The 16,815-nt window shown below is 33.0% G+C and overlaps 1 protein-coding gene across 5 annotated transcripts in view; it reads left to right on the forward strand.

Annotated features, from left to right (window-relative positions):
- The window catches only part of LOC148613497 (ralBP1-associated Eps domain-containing protein 1-like), a 54,957-nt gene that overhangs the window by 1,735 nt on the left and 36,407 nt on the right, over window positions 1-16,815 (forward strand). For all 5 annotated transcript variants that reach the window (XM_088586814.1, XM_088586818.1, XM_088586817.1 and 2 more), the window contains exon 2: window positions 5,887-6,010. In XM_088586814.1, the coding sequence (XP_088442940.1) occupies window positions 5,887-6,010 (124 nt within the window). The remainder of the gene's footprint in view (window positions 1-5,886; window positions 6,011-16,815) is intronic.

Below are 16,815 nucleotides of genomic sequence, written 5' to 3' on the forward strand. Positions count from 1 at the left end.
GTGTATATAAAAAAAATCCATTCAAAAAGTATTTCATATACATTTTTGTCACCTGAAATAAAAAGGTTGTTAAGAACTGTCAATCGAAAGTTACATAATTTCCCCAGGCCTTACGCTATGACCCCAAGCTTGGTAATTACCTGGTCAACCAGGTGTGAAATACATTCTGTTGTTATTAACATGGCATCCCTGATATGTGCATCGTTAATAATCATTTAAAATAACAACAATTTATCAATCATTTGATCAGTAGGACCACAAAAGATATCCCAGGGTTCTCACTCAACTTCAGCCAGTCGTTTTCGACCGCCGAAAGAAGCGTCGAGTTGACGCGAGACATTTCTACTTTTAAGTACGTTTAAAATATAACTTATATATATCCTTATTTTATAAACAAACCCTTCACAAACTGCAACATATATATAGCTCAGGGGTCGCGCTGGGCAACGCCAATGTCGCAATTTGCGATTTTTTATTTGATCTGGCGACCAAAATAACCAATTGGCGATTTTCTTGGTGCTTAAGTTTTGTATAATAAAATTGACAGGAAGTTTATGAGCAAGGGATATTATCTCTAATTATCAAATTATGTTGGCACCGGGTCAGAGTTAACTGACCATGACCAATTTACGACTGAAGGCAATTAACGGTAATCAGACAAGACAACCGTGACTGACAATATCCTCCTGGGAGGTGTCAGTCGAATGTAAATATATTATTGAGCCAATCAAAACTCTCATCATCTGGTCAAAGGTAAACACATATGGCCATGTGCACGCGGCTACATACAACCTTCACAGCCCTGTCTAACCATGTGATACATTCAGAAAAAGACTTACCTAAAAACAGAATAAATTAAATCCAATTAACAATGATTATCCCATCAGGAAGTGTCTAAACACTTAGAAATTAAAGAATTGATGAAAGAAAATGGATGACATTTGTTTACACTTTGGCCATGTGACTTTTTGGCGGGAAAATCGGTAAACAAATAGAATGGGGATTCCCAAAATCTAATTAAGGAAATACTATTCTGATACCAAGATAATTAAACAGGGACACAATTAATGGTCCATGGTACAAAATGTAGTTTGTTAGAAATTTTATCAGGAAAAAAACAATCCAGTTTGTTAAATTAAAAAAAAATCAAATTATATTGTAAGATAAATAATTGTAAGGACAAAGGTGAAAATGCTTTAAAATCAGGGACTATGTGAGAAAAGCAATAAAGTCCTTGATAGAAATAAAATACCTGTTTTCTGGAGTAGTACTTCATTATTTTATGCATATGAAAGTGACAGACTAGAACTAAAAACCTGCTTCATTCATGCGTCAAGAGTGAATCTTGTGTACATGTATGTCATGAATGGAGAGGTTATTTTGATGAATTGACAGATAATTCATCAGTGGTCTTGATACTGTCATATTCTAAAAAAAAAAGTATGATTTTTTTTGCCCCCCCCACCCCCGGCTCTAATTTCTATAAATTGGCGACATAAAATGGCAGCTGGCGATTTTTCTGGCGACAGAATTTTGGAAGCCAGAGCAGCCCCTGTAGTTATCTATTTTTAGAAATTTAAATGCACACAAAAAACAATGTCTCCGATGTGTGACTGGTCATAAATTAATTTTAATAGCGGACAGTTAGGAAGTATTAATCAACGTTAAATATTTTACGATTCTCTTTTCTTCTTGAAACGAATTCACAATGATTATGAACATCTTCAATTCTACTCATGATCTTGGGTCAAAGGTCACTAAAAAATTACTACCCAGCAGTAAGATATCACACAGCAACCGCTTACAGAGTGCAACATTCTACAGTTGGCTATGCCAATGTGGCCAACCTCATTTCTATCTGTCTAGTTTCTGCGTTATCTTCTGCTGACTGAGAGGGGATTTAATAGGTACTATCTGATCGAGACCTATCTTAGGAACAGGCTCGAGGTTTCATCAATCGATTCTCTTCTAAAGATCTGTCTCCATCATTATGATTTGAGGAGTTTTAGGTTGAAGAGGGCTTTTGAGGTGTGGTGTTTGGCAACGGACAGGAGGATTTTCTCTTGTTTAGTTGTTAGTTGAGTGTCAGGTCATACCATAATAGTAGCTTCTGTCAAATAGTAGCTACAATGTATTTTTAGACTGAATGCATCAAAGCTTTGTCATGATGTAAAAAAATTTTCTATTTTACTATTTTTCTAATAGTAATTATTTTATTTCATTAAGTAACACATGTTTTCTTATAGAAAATAAGTTATTTTCTTGTGACTTAAAATGAATATATTAAGAGTGTTTATGTCTTTAGTTTATGATACTACTGACTATTTACCAAATTCTGCTGCCAATATGTCGTTCGTGCTCTACGCAAAAGTGACTAAAGCCCTCAAAATCCTACCTAAAACCCTGTGATACCTATATGTATTTAGTTTTTTTATACATTCTGTCCCAGAAAGACTAAGACTCTCATCCAATTGAATCACAAAAATCTTGGCTTTCTGAAAATATTCATTGGCGTCAAATTAATATGGTAATGAGAGGTATAAAGGTACATGTACATGTACCTGAAAATCACCCATAAGGTAAATGAGTGAAGGATGCATGGTGGACCCTCTCAGCACTTAGACTAATGTACCTATGAGACAATTAGTGCAACTTCATGTTTTTTACTGAAAGTCCAGTAACTTTTCTAGTAACTGATTGCCTGTACAAAAATGTGCATGTGTAGTTTCTACAATGTACATTTTTGATTCATGGGGCATTGCCACATTTGTCATTTATCTTATTCCCTCTGAAATTGTTTCATTAAGATGAGAAGCTTAAAAAAGAGTGTTAAAGAATGTATGGTCTAGTGTAATTCTGAATATACACTACCATTAACCGAAAATTTCTCCACTCTTCACAGTGGAGTCCCTATTTTACACTACTTTGTCTCCACTAAATTAAAAACTGATATAAAATTTATTATTTCTTCATTCCAATACTTTTCATTTATGGTTTCTGTATATTTAATTACAGTGGATTCCCGTTAGTCGCATAACCTATTTGTCTAAAAAAAATATTCAATTAACAGGAATATGCATCTAACAGAAATGGTTATTTCAAGGGAAAATACCTGATAGTTTTCAATGGTTAAGTGGGGTATATTCTTTTCCGCATGTCTACTTACATGTAGATTCCCGCTTTAGTGTCTGGTCAAAAGAAAAAGAAAATGTTGTAAAAACAAATTTCTTAAGAAAACTGAGGTACTTGTATTTCACTAACAATGTATTGTTGTTTTACTATTTACAAATGTACAATGTAGGTACATTGTTAAGTAAATTTGGAAAAATATTCATGCAATTAAGAGTAATTTTCTCATTTTTATTCGAAAGTCATGTGACTTCTGAGTTTTAAAACCATCTGATGTCAATCAAAAGGATTTCCGGTTGATAACCGTCTTAAAAGTACCTTCTCTGCAAAAGATATCTGGCAGATAAATTTTAAAATGTATCAAATTAATTATTTTGTATAAATACATTGCCCGTTTTTACAGTATATGATTATATTTTACATGATTGATAGTCAAAGAAAAAATTAAATACATATATGAAAGTTTGAACTATATTTTGTCAATGCCTTTGATATCCATATATGGATTCCATGTGATTGGTTATGTTTAATACTAAAAATAGGTTGTTAAGATTACACATTGAAAAACAAACTAAAATTGAAATGAAACGAAAAAAGAAAGAAAACAAAATTGAAATTGAAATTCTGAATCATCAGTATTGTGTGCCATGGATGTGTAGTTCTTGTTGTGTTGAAAGCGCTGACCCTGTTGTAAATAATTAATCTTCTTGGAAATACAGAAAGAACAAATTACCATCAGCGGATTATAAAGTTTTTCAAGTACCGATAATAAATATCTCATCGGCGCTTTGATTGGTCTTACGTTATTCAAATAAGAGGATTCTTTTACATGGATAAGATGGGAAATGTTTTTGTTCTTTGAATTTTTATGCAGTAAACAGGTATGTGAGTAAGTGGAACCCACTGTATAAATGAAATGCTATTAAATTTTAAAAATCATTAAATATATTTGGTCATGTAAGCAGAGGAATTAGACTACTAGCATATTTTGAAATGGTGACTCCACTATGATTGGTGGAGACACTGTGACTCTACTCTTATTATCTCTAATGTGAAGAGTAGAAAATCAAAGGAGACATGACACAAAAATTATTTTTTTCAATTTTGGTTTATTTGATTTATTACACCTAAAATATATGATATAATTGCTCCTTGTAGTCACTTATGTCGTTTAATTGAAGATAAATTGATTCATCATCCAGGATGATCTAAGTCATATGAATTTTAATTAGCCATGTGGTCACGTGATTGTGTTACATCATTGGTTCTCAATTCATAGATCGAGTGGTTGTAATGCGGGGGACTTCTGCATATTTTACATTATTTCTACAACTGAGAGTGAGAATATTGAAAGTTGTGGTTTGCAAGCGAATAAATACTTACAGTTGTACAGTTGTGTCAATTTAAATCACTTCCAGAAGAAAATGATAGAAATATTAAACTCTTACATGTATGAAGATTAGACTATTCACATCGAGACGACACCATTTTTGTTCAAAGATTGTATAGAAACATTTCATTATGTTCAGTCATGTAAGATTGAACTTTTTACATAAAATAAATTTAATTCATATTTTAAGATTTTAAATGTTCCGATCTCGATCTTCATAAAAATATTGATTTCACATCTTTTTACGGAACGTTACTCCTGACAAGTGTATCTGTCCAAGGGATGAAGTCCCCACATGTACAGCTAGAGGATGATATGAACATGTTTATTTTTTATTGGTTTTTGATAATTTTATTTGAAAACCCATAAGAGATTCGTGCTGAAGCTTCCTTGGGTTCTCAGTCTTTTTTGCTAAAATTAAATATTTTAACTGACCTATAAAAAATATCATAGGTACTAGAAAAGCTCCCTTAAACTCACCTATGGTCACCTATTATAAACTGTGTATTGTGTCCAATTCTCCATGTATTTTGTTTTATTTCAAAATTTGTAAAACAAAAGAAATTAAATTATATTTCAATTATATCGAAGTCAAACACCTGTGTCAACACCTGTGTCATGAGTCCTCGAAGCATGCAAAGATAAATGAAGCCGCCCACACTCTCTCATGGCAATAATTAAGTCTACCAGGCAAAGGAAGAATGATACACAAAGTGTCACTAAATAGTTTTACCTTTCTGTTCAAGTCCTGAAATGCATGTAGTGTGCAAAGTAGTTGTGTATTCGCCTTGCGGGGATGTATGCCTAACAAAAAAGAACTTTAGTCTTCTAACTTTCTTAACATGATTATTGTACTCATACACAGATCAGTGGACCACTCTGCATCATGTATACATGCTATTTTCAAAGATTTTTTTTGTTTTTTTCGGGCACGTGTATACATTTTCAATGCACTCAAATAGAGATTGAGAGCCAATGATGTAGCACTTCCATATATGGTAAGTGAGCATTCCTTCCGGTTTTCATTTATGCATATTAATTAGGTCATTATGAAAACGCAAATAAATCATTCTAACTTTATTTAGAGCTAACCTGTTGAGAAAACATTTGTTACCCTCATATCTAAACATACTATAGTTTTTATAAATATAAACATTTATAAATGATACTTTTTGTGTCCCGTCTCCTTTAAACTTTGTGTTGACAGTAGCTACTGTAGTGTAGTTTGAAATGGCAGATTTTCAAAACATTAATCCCATTGGAAGATAATCAACTACCTCCTAAAAAGGGGGGGAGAGTCAGGAGAAACAGCTGAAGCAACAATTCAGCTATATGTATTGATATTAATCTTATTAATCTTTTTCTAGATATCAGAATTATGTGGGGCCAAAAGACTTGGGCACTTTGGAAGAAGCCAGTTTTACATTGCATTGAAATTGATAGCTGCAACTCAACAAGGGATGCCACTAAAACTTGACAGCTTAAATGCAGGTAAAAAAATACTTATTATGTACTAATTATTTTTTCACTATCTGTGTAAAATTGTCAAACAACAGATAATGTGTGTACAAAATCATCTTGGCTTAATGGCCAAGTCGAAAAAATTTACTATGTTCAGTACATGTACATTTGTATGTGACCCCTTTTCCAAAAAATAAAGTGGGTTTCCTTATTATGATAGAGCAGTCATTATAATGAGAAAATGAAATAAATTGATTTCCCCTTTAAAAGCTGCAAAAGAAAAACACATTACTAACTTTAAATCTTTTTGAGGCTTTTTTACATGTGCAGTGTACATGTACATGAACATGCATTTGTGGCTTGTTCTTTTGTCCGTATGTCCATCACTTAGTTTATCAATGCAATCCTCTCAAACTACTGAACTGATTTTTAGGTAACTTGGTATGTAGCAAGAACATGATATGTAGTTGTGCATATTACCAGGAAATTTTGATCTCTTAATTTTTGTAGGAGTTATGCCCCTTTGAACTTAGAAATTTGCCCATAATCCTCATAAATTACCTTGTCAGCACAACTCCTCTGAAACTATTGTGCCAAATTTTACGGAACTTGGTATGTTGCAAGAACATTGTATATAGTTGCGCATATTACCAGGAAATTTTGATCCCCTAATTTCTGTAGGAGTTACGTGTATGTCTCTTTGAACTTACCTTGTCAGCGTAACTCCTCTGAAACTATTGAACCAAATTTTACAAAACTTGGTATGTAGCAAGAACATCATATATAGAAATTTGTGCAAAATCCTCATAAATTACCTTGTCAGTGCAACTCCTCTTAAACTATTGAACCAAAAATGCTGAGTACAGTTTGCAGGATAGGGGAGAGATATGTTTTTACAGACAAAAACAAACTTTGATTCAAATTCAATTTCTTCATGATGGATAGAATGAGTATTTATAGATGCATATGTACACTTTGATAATATTTTTTATCGCTATTTTGTTAAAAGTCCCTTTGATCTTGCTGTACGATAATTTTCAATCTCACGCCAGTGGAATGAGAATGAAAATTATCGCTAGTTTCTATGTCCTCATGTGACATACAAGCAACAGCATAGGAATATCTGACAACCCAAATAACCATCTGTTTGTTTACTGTGTATTAAATAATGCCTAATTTGTGGTAAAATTTTCAAGTCTACAATGGAAAATGATAAAATACAGTAACTTGTCCGATTAGAATGAATAAATCCCCAAATTACTTTGCAAATTTTAAATGCGACTGACATAGTTAACCAAATTTTTTTCAAATGACGGGTATCACAGCTGCATAACTTACGCGACGTCAAGCAGCACGTCGCCAAAAAATAGTCCCGAAAGGAAAGTTTGCAGCGCTAATAAAATTTACATATTTAGGTCGGGAAAACTGAAAATAAAAGAAAACTAATAATTTACACTTCAGCAAAATAGCGATAAACAGATTCTTATGTATTTTTTTCAACTCGCGGGAGTTTCTCATCTCATTGAAAAAATATTAAATAATCTAATAATTCTTGAAATTATTTGTTGTTCTTAGATTTAATCTGTAGTGAAACCTATCTAAACCTTGTTCGGTTGGGAAGGTTTCAGTTTATCCATCTTAGAAGTGTACCAGTATAAATTGTTATGATTGAAGGAATTTTGAAGGAATTTTGCTTGGACGAGTTTCTGGTTTATTCTGGGTTCAGTTCGGATTTTAATACATTCTTTGTACAAATGTCATCTTACCATCATAATTTAAGGGGAACATTTTAATAATAAACAAATAATAAACTTTATTTTGAGAAGGTAACACAGTTAGTGTACAAGAACTAATCTTCCCTGAGGTCCTCATGCAACACAAATGGAGTCAGAAATTAAAAAATAATATTTTAAAATACATGTACAATGTACCTGTATGATTTCATCAGTTGTTACACTATCCCAATATTGATATGGTGCTATGGTAGTATATTGATTGATTGATTGTTGGGGTTAACGTCCAAGCAGCAATATTTCAGCGATATTCAGACAATGAACATGGATGATAAAATGAATATGAAGTGATGATGAAATGAAAAATGGGATGGGACACAAGGATAATAAGGTAGACAAATTTTGATTGCCACTAGAAAAAGGGGAAGGATGGGTAAGGTCAGGCAATTTAGCCTCCTGTGGACAAAGGTTCCTACTCCTATCGAATACCACAGCAGGGTTCTTTAATGGTGAGGAACGTGGCCTCTGTCCCAACACGGTGCATCACTATGGTTTGTGCTCAGGGTCCCTGTTGCTTTCTGTTAACTTATATTTCGTGCAACAACTTAAAATGTAGTTTTGGGGGTTATGGCCCCACTGTTTAAGAACCAAGGGCCAAAAACCAGCATTTCATAAAATTAACTACAATGAATGTACATGTACTGGTAACTCCACTGTGCAGGTATGGATCTCTATGTTTGTACTACTGCAATTAATTTTAGGGGTTATGATCTAAAATGAAATAGGGGCTGAGAAGTGGGAAAACAAGCATTTTTCTGGTTTCCAAACTATTGTTTGAGTGAAAGGGAATGGATCAATATTTAGTTGTGCTACAAGTTTCCATACCAAAAAGGAAAGTTTTGATTGCATTTTAGGGATTATTATCTTTATTGTAGGACAAAAAATGAACCAGAAACAAGTTTTTATTGTGTAAACTAAGTACAGTGTAAAATTGTATCTCAAGGTTCCATTCTTCTAACTCCTTTAGCTTTTTGAAATTATGGACCAAATACATGTAGGGACTAGAAAAATACATTTCATTTACTTCATATAAATTGCTTCTTTTGTATGTCTTATTGCAAATTTCACTGTTCTATAACTACTGTCATTCTTGTGCTGTGTCAAATTTTCAATCACAATCCAAATTGAGAGCAGTATCAAGTTTGAATTTTTTGTCAATATTAACTTGTTCCAACTGTTCAGGGTTTGACCTTTGTAGTTGTATCAAGCCATGTTCTGTACATGTACATCATATTATTTCTTTGATAATTTTCTCAGAATTCAACAGAATTAACATTCGATTGATTTTCCTCTACTTTGATACATGTAAATTCTTTTTTTTTTACCATTGCCACTTACAATAATGACATTGTTCCCATCCAAAGCTTTTGAAGTTGATGAACAGAGGCAGTGTTGTTCTTTTGAAAATAAATTATTTTGCTATCACCTGTCTAAGCTACAAATGTAGTTATTTTAAGGTAGTGTGCAGGCAGTTAAGATTGAAAAGAAATGATGTTTGGAATCAGAATTTTTTTTAATATACTCTGAAATTTTATGACTATGTGAACAAATATTTTAAGTTAATTTTTTGTAAAAATCAACAAAATGGGAAAAATCAGAAACATGAATGTCAAAAACCCACTGATCTGACAATATAATTTCATTCAAGGATGCTTTCTCTAGTTGAAAATACCATTATTTGATCTTGTCATCACTGGATTTGTTCAGAAATTTTTTCAATAGATTGTTAGAAAAATGAAGTTTTTGACAGAGTTAAATATATACATGTATCTGCCCATAAAATGTTCATTTTCAGTGCATTTCATGAAATTATAACTCATTTTACCTAAGTGATATGGAAAGTCTTGTCTCTTTTCCTTGATTTTGATGGTGCAAATAGTCAAGATTAAACTTTCAAAATGGTGTTTTTTATACCATGTTTCACCCCCTGCCTGATTCTTGCAGAGACTAACACTTAACAGTAAATTGATTGCATGCAAGTTCATTGTTTCTGTACAAATTGGACTTAATTGTTTTTACATGTATCATGATTAAAAGTTATACAACCTGTTTGAACTTATATTGAAGAAATCTGGTGTGTCCATGTTGTCTATTCCTTTAAGTCTTTTCTGTCTCACATATAGACATCACAACATTAGCACCTTGGTACTAATAATTAATGAGGACACCTACATGTAACCTACTAGTACATTGGATCCATGTGATCAACTCTCTCTTTTTTTGTGGAAGGCTGGGGGGAGAAAAAAATGCTTTTTTGAAATGCCAGAATTGAATTCATTTTTTCAGCCTCTATGAACTAAATATAATTCCTTAATTTAACCTTTGTTACAATACATTGTGTTTTTACATGTATCTAATTCATTATCTAGTGCCTGAATTTTTTTAGGGCAGTTTTCTTAGTGTTTACTAAATTGACTTGTATTAAACTATAAAATGGCCCTTACAAAAAACGGTGCATAGGAAATAGTCATGATAAAAATATAGTATGTTATCATGCCAAAGTAACCTGACTAGATAAAAAATAATTGGTTTGCCTAAGGACTAAGTCATGTTCGTAACTGTATATCTTATCTTTCTGTATGTGGTAAGATCAAATGACATTGTGTAGGGGTAATGTCATTAATATTATAACACCTTTGTAAGATGTGCACTAATATCAACTTTATGTAGTTAAATTATTAAAAAAAACAAGAGGCTCCCAGGAGCCTGAATTGCTCACCTTGTTCAAGTTTGTCTTTCAAGGGTAATAAATTCTACAAGGAGATGTTCAACAATTTTGACTCAAAAAGATTTTGGTAGAACTTATCATAAGGATCATTTTAGCAATTGAAAGTTTCTTTCTATCTACTATAGGTTTCAAGATATTGGCTGAAAACTGTAAAAAAAAAATCATCTTTCAAAAGCAGTAAACTCTTACAAGGAGTGCCTGACAACTTTGATCCCTGAACACCTTTGAAGGCCTTATAATAAGGATCATTTCAGCAATTGAAAGAGTTTGGCTAAACCTAATGGTTTTGAGATATATGTGGAAAAACTACTGTCTTACCACTATGTTCTATTTTTAGTTATGTTGAGTAGTTTCAGATTAAAATCAAAATTTGACCAGAGATAGATCTCATCATGCTGAACACTTTTACCCCATGTCAGAATTTGGCTAAACCTAACGGTTTTGGATATATATTAAAAAATCTACTGCCTGACTCCTACGTTCTATTTTTAGTAACGGCAGCCATGTTTTTTGACGAATCAAAAATCCCCACATCAGTTCTATGCAGGATACCCCAAGAAACATTCATACCATATTTGGTTTCAATTGGTCAAGTAATGTCAGAGGAGAGGATTTTGGAAAAAAATAATATTAAAAATAGCAAAACAAATTGCAAAAATGGTTGAAAAAGGACAATAGCTCCAACATGGCTTTACTGATTAAAACCAAAACTTGATCAGAGATAGATCTCATCATGCTGAACACTTTTACCCGATGTCAGAATTTAGCTAAACCTAACAGTTTTGGAGATATAAGTGAAAAACTACTGTCTGACCCTTATGTTCTATTTTTAGTAAGGGTGGCCATGTTTTTCGACGGATCAAAAATCCCCACATCAGTTTTATGCAGGATACCCCAAGGAACATTTATACCAAGTTTGGTTCTAATCAGTCAAGTAGTTTCAGAGGAAAAGAGTTTTGTACATTTGTTAAAGACGATGGATGAGGACGACGGACGACGATAGACGCCAAATGATGGCAATAGCTCACATGGTCTTTTGCAAGGTGAGCTAAAAAGGGGAGAGCCTAACACTGAATATATGTAAAACAAACATATTACTTCTATAATGCACCGTTTTTTTTTCATTAATGAATTATTGTCAGATGTATTAAATTATGGGTCTGAAATGATTAAGGAAATTTTATAAACTTACATGTACATAAAATACAAACTTCATTATTTTTACTGGTCAGTTTTATACATGTACTTCTTGCTACCACTCAATGACTGAGTGGGAGGTTTTTTTGTAATCACCATGTCATTCTTCCTTTCCTACATAATGTAAGTCTATCTTAGTTTTCTGAATTACTACTGATTGAAATTGTTTCCAATTCATAGTGATTTTCAAAGCTTTGTAAGTTTCTGTCTGATATCAATTTTATGTGGAACTCTGAATTTATTTAACAGCAGAAGTAAAGATACATTTTTGTAGGTGAAAATTCTGGAGCAAAATTCTTGGCTGTCTATGATTTTGATTACTGCCTGATATCAACTTTCTGCATGTATATGAGTAGGGGTATACATGTAAATAGCACAACGACATGCAACTTCATGACTCATGCTGCTAAACGTTGGGAACTATTTAGGGATATGATTTGAAATTTGGCACATGTACTGTTTTTAGTTCACCTGGACGAAGGCCATGTGAGCTATTGCCACCACTTGGCGTCTGTCGTCGTTAACAATTTTTCAAAACTCTTCTCCTCTGAAACTACGCGACCACTTTGAATCAAACTTGGTATGAATGTTCCTTGGGGTATCCTGCATAGAACTGATATGGGGATTCTTGATCAATTGAAAAACATGGCTGCCATTACTAAGAATAGAACGTAGGGGTGAGACAGTAGTTTTTCACATATATCTCCAAAACCGGTAGGTTTAGCCAAATTCTGAAATGGGGTTAAAGTGTTCAGCATGATGAGATCTATCTGTGGTCAAATTTTCATTTTAATCTATTAAGCCATGTTGGAATTATTGCCCTTTTTCAACGTTTTTTGCCATTTTTAGCTCACCTGTCTGAAGGCCAAATGAGCTTATGCCATCAATTGGTGTCCATTGTCATGTTGTCGTGGATGTAGATGTCGATGTACGAGTTATGGCCCCTGGAACTGTTTTTTTTTTGCATTTTTCGCATGTGCAACTTTGAAAATCTTCTTCTCAAAATCCATTGCACAGAATTCAATGAAAGTTGGCATTTATGTTCCGAAGGGTATCCCACACAAAATGATTGTTGGGATTGTTGACTCATGAAAAAACATGGCCGCCTTTACGAAAAAATGGTCAGATGGCAGTTTTTTGCAAATAACTCAAAAACCGTTGCCTTTAGCAAATTTCTGGCGGGGGTAAAATTGTTAAGCATCATGAGAAGGACCCATGCCAAAATTTTCAAAACCATTCATTGACTAATGTAGGAGTTACAACCCCTGAAACAGATTTGTTGTTGTTTTTTTTTTTCACATGTACAACTTTGAAAATCTTATTCTCTAAAACCATTTAAGATCATTGAATGAAAATAAGCATATTAGTTCTTTAGTGTATTGTGCTCAAAATGACTTGTGATTTTTAATTCGTGAATAGATATGGCTGCCTATACTAAAAATGGAACTTAGGGGTCTTAAGACAGGTTTTGAAAAAAAATTCAAAAATTGTTGCCTTTAGCAAAATTCTGGTTCAGGTCATAAAAATGCTATGAATAATTTTAGTTAATTTTAACTTAGCCTGTCTCATTCCTCAAGTTTTTCAAATAAGCAAATGGTTAACCAGGTGAGCCATTCAGGCTCTCTTGAGCCTCTAGTTCATGTTATTTCTTTCAAAACTCTTCTCCTCTGTCACCACTTGACCAATTGGAACCAAACTTGGTATGAATGTTTCTTGGGGTATCGTGCATAGACTGATGTGAGGATTTTTGATCCATTGAAAAACATGGTCGCAGTTACTAAAAACAGAACATAGGGGTCAGGCAGTAGTTTTTCGCATTTATCTCCAAAACGTTAGATTAAGCTGAATTCTGATTGGGTAAAAGTGTTCAGCACGATGAGATCTATTTGTGGTCAAAATTTTGTGAAAATCTGTTGAGCCATGTTAGAGTCATTGCCCTTTTTGGACGTTTTTTACTGTTTTTAATGTTATTATTTTTAAAAAATCTTCTCCTCAGAGACTGCTTTACAGAATTCAATGAAAGTTGTTTTTTTTGTTTTAAAGGACATTGTTAACAAAATGGCTGTTTGGATTTTTGATCTGTTATAAAGCATGGCCGCTGTTACTAAAAATTGAACATTGGGGTCACACAGCAGATTTTTGCATATATCTCCAAAACAGTTAGGGTTAACCAAATCTGACATGGGGTAAAATTATTCAGCATGAAGAGATCTATCTGTAGTTTAATTTTGGTGAAAATTTGTTGACCCATGTTAAGAGTTATTGCCCTTCTTGGACATATTTTCTGTTTATGATATTATTACTTTAAAAAATCTTCTCCTCAGAAACTGCTCTACAGAATTCAATGAAAGTTAACATTTTTGTTTTATGGGTATCCTTAACGAAATGACAGATTTTTGATTGCTGAAAAAACATGGCTGCCATTTTTAAAAATAGAACAATGGGGTCAGACAGCAGATTTTTGCATACATCTTCAAATCTGTTAGGTTTAGCCAATAGCTTTCAATTGCTGAAATGATCCCTATTATAAGGCTTACAAGTGTGTCCAATGAATCAAATGAAGTCAAAATTGTCTGACAACTCCTTGTTAGAGTTATTGCACTTAAAAGGCAAAAATTTAACCAGGTGAGCGATTCAGGCTTCTGAGAGCCTCTTGTTTACTCATCAACTTCTTGTATGACAATTTCAAATCAGTAATGTTATAGGCAGGGACACCAGTGTCCTAAATAAATGATTATATTTCTCCATATGGTATTGACTGTAAAATATCTTAATATTCTAAACGACATCTACCATTTTTGTCATCAATAATCATCTTTTACCCCTCAGTCTAATTCACACAGCCAGACATTTCCTCCAAATGGAAAATCAATGCCAAGACTGAATCGGTATGTTCCTAGATAGATTTTTATGACCAGTATCCTCCTGTTTTATTTTGTAATGTTCAATTGCTGTTGAACATATAGTCCTTCGTAATAATAGCGTTATTATAGTATTGCTTTAAAGTGTTGCAGTTATTTCAGCCGACATTTATATCAATTGGCAACTTCTAGAGGAAATGGACAGCCTATAAATCTGGCCTTCCTTGGTGAATATATGGCTGTACTGTAGAGCATAAAAGTAGTGTCCTGACACCGACAATATGTTCTTTTTAAACAGCACATGTACATTTGTACATCCAGTGGAATCTTGTGAGAAGCTGGGTCATACCATCTTGGAACCTCTTTACCCATGAATGTGAGTTATGAGGTTAAGGGGTAGAGCTCTGCACCATGTAGATCATCCTTTTATATATACAATGTAGGATGATTTTTTTTCTTTGATTTGGTTCTTTTACCTGTTTAATGTTAATCCTCTCTAACATGGCAAAACAAATTACTTTATATTATTTACCAAAAGTTATGGTACATATTGATAATACATGATATTAGAAAGCCAAAATATTGAAAAATTGAGGAAAATGAATGGTTCTAATGTAAGTTTGCGAATAAAAGGCTTAAAATGAGTATAGAATTGTTCACTGATCGTGTGTTGTGATGAATGAGGTTAAGGCTATATCACAAGATGAAAATGCCATCATCTAAACACTGATAGTGAGCACAAAGTGAGCTCAACAGCAACAGGTGTGTGAAAATATCATTCTTGAGATGGTCCCCAGTGATAGCTGTTAACCCGAATACGTTTGGTATTCAGCAGAAAGAGCCTTAAAATTGAAGTTCTGCAGCAAGAAAATTAGAAATTTACACTCATCAGGATCAATAAACAAATATAGTTCAGCTTTAATTTTTATCATTAAAAATATACAGTTGTTTTCAGTGCACTCCTATTTTTTTCTGTTCCATACGATATTCATGGAATAGTTCGGGAAAGGTTGCATGCACTGACCAGTGTACTTACACATCTCTCTTCGTTGTTCCAATTACTGTTCAAGAACGTAACCTGCCTTGGACAAATATAGCCCTGGCTGTATTATTCAAATCGAAGCATAAATTTTCTAAGACAGGAAAGGCAATCATGTTTTGGAATTTCTGTAAAGTTGCATCATTTATTTACGTCACAGGTTATGTGCAAAATATTACCGCCATCCGTGGAGAACTGTTATATTTTCAGATTTTATATATATTCTGAATAAGCATAGACCTGCTAAATTTTAAAAGTGCTCGTAAGTTAAATAGCACCAAGAATGTTCAATCTCCCAGTGCTCAATTCTATAGGCAAAGTACATGCCGACACCATACCATTGTCAAAATTAGGATGAATTTTCATTTTCAAATTTTTTGTTTATATTCAGTCTTTGCATGTCAATTGCTTGACACAAATCCAAACAAAGTGATGTATCAAGTGTGGTTGTCATTTGGGATTATATCAAGCTGCACACTACAGATCATGTTGTTTTGATTGTAATTATTTTACTTAGGAAAACATAGTACATGTATAGCCAAAAGCTGACTTATAACAAGTTAACATGAAAAGTGATTTAGCCATTTTAGGTTATAGAGGCTGTATCCTTCCTGTGGCTAGAAGATTGTTTTTGTTTACTATGGAAATGTTGGTTTACAACCAGTTAGAAAATATGGTCAAACTTCTACATATAATATACATATACTGTACAGTATGAGTATAGACAGTTATTTTCTGTATCCTACATTATTTATGGCAGGAAATATCATTTTCATGTACAAATATAATTTAGTATACAAACCTCAAAATTGTGTTCTAGAAATTTCTGATTTTATATGAATTCAGTATAAATGTACATTGTACATGGTGAATGTGGGAAAGTTAAATCTCTACAATTTGTAGGCACAGGAAATAAGAAGTTTCCTTTTTCCATTCCAGAAAAGGCATATAAGTCTGTGTTCTTGTTTTTGTTTTTGTTTTTTTTTGTTGTTGTGAAAAATGGGAAATTTTGTGAATTCTGTTTTCTCATGCACAGTGGCAACAATTAATGACTTGCGTACTAGAAATATATAGCTTTCCAGGTGACTATACTTAGTTCTTTCAAATGCAGTGAGTTCAGTTTAGATTTATAGTAAATAATCCACTAATTAGTCAGAGTGAATTGGCTACTACTTATTCAGTTATTTCTTGCATTTGTCAGTAAATTACTGTCCCAT

This window comes from Perna viridis, chromosome 6, assembly GCF_037379345.1.
Source record: "Perna viridis isolate PV_CMFRI_1.1 ecotype Kerala chromosome 6, ASM3737934v1, whole genome shotgun sequence".
In the NCBI taxonomy this organism is placed as follows: domain Eukaryota; kingdom Metazoa; phylum Mollusca; class Bivalvia; order Mytilida; family Mytilidae; genus Perna; species Perna viridis.